The sequence below is a fragment of the Lipotes vexillifer genome, unplaced genomic scaffold (assembly GCF_000442215.2).
Source record: "Lipotes vexillifer unplaced genomic scaffold, Lipotes_vexillifer_v1.1 scaffold1139, whole genome shotgun sequence".
NCBI lineage: Eukaryota > Metazoa > Chordata > Mammalia > Artiodactyla > Lipotidae > Lipotes > Lipotes vexillifer.
The window spans coordinates 2,873,570-2,881,030 of NW_006798273.1; the positions used below are offsets into that span (position 1 = coordinate 2,873,570).

At 43.3% G+C, this 7,461-nt stretch overlaps 1 protein-coding gene across 1 annotated transcript in view; it reads left to right on the top strand.

Annotated features, from left to right (window-relative positions):
- The window catches only part of MERTK (MER proto-oncogene, tyrosine kinase), a 110,072-nt gene that overhangs the window by 40,936 nt on the left and 61,675 nt on the right, over nt 1–7,461 (top strand). The window contains exon 5 of the mRNA XM_007470218.1: nt 6,280–6,366. Coding sequence (XP_007470280.1) covers nt 6,280–6,366 — 87 coding nt within the window. The remainder of the gene's footprint in view (nt 1–6,279; nt 6,367–7,461) is intronic.

Below are 7,461 nucleotides of genomic sequence, written 5' to 3' on the forward strand. Positions count from 1 at the left end.
TCTTTCCCTGCTTATTAAGCACCAGTCGCACTGATTGTCTTTCATTTTCTCGGAAACGTCACCCTTCTCCCTGCCTCAGGACCTTTGCACTTTCTTTCTGTCTGCTTGCAGTGTTGTTCCATCTGCCTTTCATCCCATGACACATCTCAGACATCACTTTTGCACAGAAGTCTTTCCTGGTCATTCTTTTAGTTCCTCCCCACTCCCTTATTGACTCCCAGGCATGTATTCTTGTGGACTTCCTTCACTGCGCTGGTCACAGTCTGTAATTTCCCTGTTTATTTGTTTAGTTGCTTGTCTGTCTTCTTAGAGAATGTATACTCAGTAAGAACAGGGACTTTGTCTCTCCCAAGGCGGTGCCTGACTCATGGTAATACTCACTGAATATTTATGCTGAGTGGACCAGCAAGTGAATGCCAACCTGAGGTATTGTTTCTGAATCACTTTTCTTACTCCTGACTCCATGAGCAATGTTATGTCTCTGGCTTCATCTGAGTTTTCTTTGAGTTTCTCCAAGGAATTGATCGTCAAGTAACTTATTTGTTCAAAATTAATTTTAAAAAAATACATTCCTCCCTCTCTAGGATGATTGCTTAAGTCCCATAAAGGAGGATTTATGGGGCATACAATGAAATATGTAGGTTAAATTGACGTACAGTTAAATGCATAGCAATTAAGTGAACAACTCAGTGAGTCATGATAAATGTAGACACTCACGTAACCGCCACTTCAATCAAGATATAGAACAGGGCTTCCCTGGTGGCGCAGTGGTTGAGAGTCCATCCGCCTGCCGATGCAGGGGACGCGGGTTCATGCCCCGGTCCAGGAAGATGCCACATGCCGCGGAGCGGCTGGGCCCGTGAGCCGTGGCCGCTGAGCCTGCGCATCCGGAGCCTGTGCTCCGCAGCGGGAGAGGCCACGACAGTGAGAGGCCCTCGTACCCCCCCCAAAAAAAAAAAAAAGATATAGAACATTGCTGTCACCCCAGGAAGTTCCCTCTTGTTCCCTTCAGGTCAGCCCCTACCTCCCATAGGTAACCTTGTTCTGATGTCTATTATCATAAATTAATTTTGCCTATTCTTGAAATTTAAATAACTGAAATCATAAGGTGTCTATTTTTTTGCGTCGGGCCTCTGCATCTTTTGAGATGATCTATGGTTTTTCTCCTTTCTTCTCTTCGTATGGCAAATTACATTGATTTGATTTTCAAATGTTAAACCAATGTTGCATTCCTGGGCTAAACTCTGCTTGGTTATGATGTGTTGTGGTAGTTTCCATTTGCTAATATTTAGTTAAAGAGTTTTGCATTTATGCTTATTCTGGGGTCACACCAACTGCGTGTACTGCAAGTCAGTTCTGATCTTAATTACTAGGAGTTAGTGCAGACCCCATGGATTAAAGACAATGTCTGCCACAAGTCTGCCCTCACCTCAGCTGCCAGCCACAAGTCTCAATGGGGGTCCCTAATCCACCTGCACTTCTTACTGCCTGGCTATAAACTTAGAGGTTTCTATGACCCCCTTGGGTTCGATAATTTGCCAGAACAACTCACAGAACTCAGGAGAGTTCTATACTTACGACTATAGTTTTTTTTTGTTTGTTTGTTTTTACAAAGGATACACACAGGATGAAGTCTGGGAGGGTCCCAAATGCAGAGCTTTCATGCCCTTCCCTGCCCTGATGTGTGGAATCAAGGTGTGTCACCTCCTGGCGCATCAGTGTGTTCACGGAACAAGAAACTACTAAGCTTTGGGGTCCAGAATTTTTATTGGGGTTTCATTGCGTGGGCATAACTGATTAAAGCGTCCACCATGTGATGGAACATGATCTCCAGACCTCCCTCTCTTCCCTAGAGGTCAGGAGTTATATCCCATGGATCAAAGTCCCAACCCTCCCATCACATGATTTAGTCATTCTGGTGACCATTTCCCACCCTGAAGTTATCTAGGGGCCCATCCTGAGTCACCTTGTTAGCGTAACAAAGCCACTCCTCTTACTCAGGAGCTAGCAAGGGACAAAAGCTAGTCAGTCTTTATCATACAACAATGTTCATGAAGGAAATTGTTTTATAATTTTGTTTTTGTGTCTGTTTTGTATTGGCAATGTCTGTTTTGGTATCTGGGTGTTGTTGACCTAATAAAACATAGTTGGAAAGTGTTCCCATCTCTTTCCTGAAAGAGCTTGGTAGCACTGGTGTTATTTTGGAAAGATGTGTGTGAAGTTCAGTGGAGGCTGTAACCTCTTGTGTTTTGGATGCTATATTTTTGGTAATGCAGTTTGCATTACCCTTTTTTTTTTTTTTTTTTTTGGCTGTGTTGGGTCTTCGTTGCTGTGCACGGGCTTTATCTAGTTGTGTTGAGCAGTTGTGGCATGTGCGCTCAGTAGTCGTCGCTGAGCAGTTGTGGCATGTGCGCTCAGTAGTCGTCGCTCGCGGGCTCTAGAGCGCAGGCTGAGTAGTTGTGGCTCACCGGCTTAGTTGCTCTGCGGCATGTGGGATCTTCCTTCGACCAGGGCTTGAACCCGTGTCCCCTGCATTGGCAGGCAGATTCTTAACCACTGCGCCACCAGGGAAGCCCTGCATTACCTTTTTGATGAAGGTTAATGTATTGGTTAATCTTGAGTTTGAGGTTAAATGAAATCTCCAGATCTTTTTTCTCATGAATTGCTGCAAAATCAAAGCTCTCCTGCTTCTTGTTTATTTAATTATTTTGGAATTCAGCCTACCATGTGACATTAATCCTCATAAAAACTTAAGTCATTGTCCCAGCCTACTGAGGCCATTTTGAACCTTGATTCTGTCATTCGAGAGGAGGTGACCCAATGTGAAAGAGCTGGCTCCTACCTGGAATTTTAGTTCCTTAGCACTAGGATTTAGAGAATCTAATTAAGCAATCTGATTTAGGATTTTCCTCCAGTCTGAGGGAAATACTCATCTTGGAAAATTAAAGTACCTGAAGTAGCCGTCATATTCTGATCTAAAATTATTTAGGAGAAGTCAAAGGTCACCACAGAATTGTAGGATAGAGAGTCTAGTCAAAAGAGCTCAGATGCTGGGACCGACTTCCGTCTGGATGGAAATGAACAAACACCCACCAACACTGATTTTTTTGTGCACAGCTAATCCCTCAGGAGAGGCACTGACTTGAAAGGGATCAGATTTGCATTTCTTCCTAGAACTTCTCCCAGGCCACGTGGCCCAGCCTCGGTGCAGCTTCACTGTGCGGGCATCCAATGTGGACAGTCTTTCCTGGCTGATGCCTGGCTGGGTTTCCCTCGGCAGCTTGTTTGAAATATTTAATGACTTCATTAGTGATGAGCTTTGGATTTTAAAATCATCCGGTGGAAAATATCCTACACCAGTAGATAGAAACAAACAAGAAACATATAAGCCTTTCAGGCAAGAAGTGAATGATGGCATATTTTCAAGAATTTTATCTGTCTTTCTCCAGTTTATGATATAAACTCTGGGCCAGGCACCTTGGGTGTCAGAGAGAAAGTTTCCAGATTCAACTAGATGGTAAATATATGGCTGTGCTTTTTAAAAATAATCTTTTAAAATTTTAGAATAGTTTTAGATTTATAGAAAAATTTTGTGCCATCTCGTACAGAGTGTTCCCATAAACCTCACGCCGACACTCCCCTTAATGAACATCTTACATTAATTAGTGTGGTACATTTGCTACAATTCATAAACCAATACTGATAACATCATTTTTGAACAACAATATTTAATGTGACACAGTATAGTATACCATAAAAAATTATTTCACTTCCTTATATCCATTGCATTATTTTTAGAACTTAGCATAATGAATCAGGAATGAAACGTTCCCTAACAGGTTTGTAGAGTCAGCTTCTCCAGAGAGATTTTCACAGGTGTTTTCGAGACTTTGGGAGGTAGTGGACCTCAGGGTGTCCTTCTGGGCAGCCCTTCCAAGCATGCCTCTTTTTTTAACTTTTTAAAAAATGTTTTGGCCACACCAAACAACATGTGGGATCTTAGCTCCCCAACCAGAGATCGAACCCGCGCCCTCTGCTTTAGAAGCACAGAGTCTTAACCTCTGGCCCACTAGGGAAGTCCCAAAGCAAACCTCTTTATCTCACTGAAATGTCCCTTCAGTAAATGTAAGCCTGAAACTAGCACATAGCTGATTATTCTGTTATCTCTGGAAATTCCTGATACATCATTACTAACTAAAGTCCATAGTTTATTCAGGTTTCCTTAGTTTTTACCTAATGTCCTTTTACTGTTCCAGGATTTCGTTGTTATGTCTCCCTAAGGCGCCTCCTGGTTGTGACAATTTCTCAAACTTCCCTTCTTTTTAATGACCTGGACAGTTTTTTTTTTTTTTTTTTTTTTTTTGCCGTATGTGGGCCTCTCACTGTTGTGGCCGCTCCCATTGTGGAGCACAGGCTCCGGACGAGCAGGCTCAACGGCCATGGCTCACGGGCCCAGCCGCTCCACAGCACGTGGGATCCTCCCAGACCGGGGCACGAACCCGTATCCCCTGCATCGGCAGGCGGACTCTCAACCACTGCGCCACCAGGGAAGCCCTGACCTGGACAGTTTTGAGGAGTACTGGTCAGGTTTTTTGTAGAATGTCCCACAGTTTGGACCTGTCTGATGTTTTTGGTCATTTTTCTTATGATTAGATTTGGGTTATATGTTTTGGAGGAGGAAGACCATAGAGGAGAAGTGCCATTCTCATCACATCATATCAAGGGTACATTCTGTCGACACGACTTACCATTGTTGGTCTTGACCTTGGCCATCTGGCTGAGCTGGATGTTTGTCAGTTTCTCACTCAGAAGTTTTCCTTTCATTCCCCTTTCCATACTGTCCTCTTTGGAAGGAAGTCACTTTGTGCAGCCCATGCTTAAGGAGTCAGGAGTGATGCCCCTCTTTGGGGGCAGGGCATCTGTATAAAAATCATTCGGAATTTCTCTGCATGGGGCATTTGTCTCTTCTCCCCCTTTGATTTAATCATTTGTTCATATCAATATAGACTCATGGGTATTTGTTTTATACTTTGGGTTACAATTTAATGCTACTTTATTTTCTTGCTCGAATTGTCCCAGCTTTGGCCATTGGGAGTTCTTTCAGCCGGATCCTGTGTCTCTTTGCCATACCCCCATCCGTGTGTGTGTGTGTGTGTGTGTGTGTGTGTGTGTGTGTGTGTGTGTGTGTGTGTGTGGGTGTGTGGTGGTGTATGCTGTTTGTGTTATATTTTGCTCCAGGCTCATGTGTGTTTTGCTCCAACCTGATACTCAGCCATTTCTCCGAGGAGCTCTGGTTCCTTTCACTGGAGAATAGTATTATAAGAAGCCAAGATCTGGATTACCTCTCTTCCTGTCTCCTTAAAATTAATGTCAACTAATTTTTTCATTTCCAAGATGTCTTCAGACCTCTGAAATGATAGAATTTTCTTCATTCAGCACCAGTGTCTTTTCTTCAAGTAATTAATAATGATGCCTTGTGTTTATATAATTCCTTATGAATACATTGATTTTTACTATTAAAAAAGGATTCATTACAACAGATCACCTGAAATTTTTAAAACTGTAACTTTTATCCTGCTGTTTCTGGTACCCTGACATGTCCATTCTGTGTTGTGGAGTGTACGGGGTGCTAAGCAGGAGATTGTCTGGGTGAGCCTCAGAAACCACTTGTCTTGATTTGGGGGCCAATGATTCCCATAACTCCTTGCAGAAATTTTAAAACTAAATGATACTGCTTTGTTACCTAATGTTTCATCATCGGGGAAAAATAAAGGCTTTTAATGAATTACAGCTGCCTTTTTAAAAAAATTTTTTAACATCTTTATTGGAGCGTAATTGCTTTACAATGGTGTGCTAGTTTCTGCTTTATAACAAAGTGAATCAGTTATACATAAACATATATCCCCGTATCTCTTCCCTCTTGCATCTCTCTCCCACCCTCCCTATCCCACCCCTCTAGGTGGTCACAGAGCACCGAGTTGATCTCCGTGTGCTATGCGGCTGCTTCCCACTAGCTATCAGTTTTACATTTGGTAGTGTATATATGTCCATGCCACTCTCTCACAGCTGCCTTTTAAGCCCATGGTTGCCTTGCTCCTGGTACATAGGGTTAATCCTAGGTTTGTTTTTCAAACACCAACACGTATTTTTAATTAACTTTGCATTTATGGCTTGAAGCAGTGAACCAAGAAGTAAAAGGATGCTGAAACCCCCATAGGATTCTGATAAACAGAAGCCTGTCTCTCTGCAGCTGGTCTCACAGGTCTCCTTCCCCTCCAGGTCTGACCGAGACCGCGATCTTCAGTTGTGAGGCCCACAATGACAAAGGGCTGACCGTGTCCAAGGGCGTGCAGATCAACATCAAAGGTAAACGGCAGGGTGGAGTCCCCCCTGCATGTTCCGGGGGTTAGGGGGGTGCAGTGTGAGCTCTGCAGCCAGCCACCTGGGATCGAGTCCTGGCTTCCCTTGGACAAGTCACTTAACCTTTCTGCCTTCAGCGTTCCCCTGTGTAAAATGGGGATAATTACAGAACCTACCTCCTCTTGAGGGTTCAATGAGATAACGCAAGTAAAAGTACTCATAACAGGGCCTGACACTTGTCTTTGATCAACATTAGCTAGTTTAGTTCTGCTCAGATGGAGAAGAAAATTGTCTGAAATGCTGACCCTGGATCATCTTAGCTCCTATTTTCACTTTTTCCTTTTCTGCCCTGAACTAGTCCCCATTGCTCCTTGAAGAGCCCCCAGGGTGGGCGCAGCTTGGGGCACTGATCTGAGGATGCCCTGAGGATGGGCTCTGTCCTTCCTTGGGCATCTGGGGCTGAAGCAAGTCTCCACCAGCAGCTGTCCTGAGGAAGGATAAGGCCAGAGTCACTCTTCTGGGGGCACAGGGCTCCTGTCCCTCTTTCTCCTAACCTCCTCCACCCCCCTTGCTTCCTCTGAGCTGGGATATAACAGAATGAAAGGCGCATGTTTGAAACCTCCCCCAGGCTGGTGGAGACATTCCAATCCAATTACCTGCCATTGGATTGGACAATCCAAACCAATCATCAGATTCCTCCTCCTTTTGTGGGATCAAAGGTATTTAAACCTGAAACTTGAAAGGAAAGGAAAACCTACTGTCTTTTTATCCCTTTCAACTCATCTCCCTTAACCTTTCTCATAGAAATTCAGGGAAATGGTATGTTTTAGTATTTGTTCTTAATTTATTTTTAATTAATTACTTTATTTTTATTGAAGTGTAATTGATTCACAATGTTGTGTTAATTACTGCTGTACAGCACTGATTCAGTTTTATATATATATATATATTCTGTTTTTAATATTCTTTTCCATTGTGGTTTATCATAGGATATTGAATATAGTTCCCTGTGCTATACAGTAGGACCTTGTTGTTTATCCGTTCTATATATAAAAGCTTACATCTGCTAACCCCAGCCTCCCATTCTGTCCCTCCCCCACC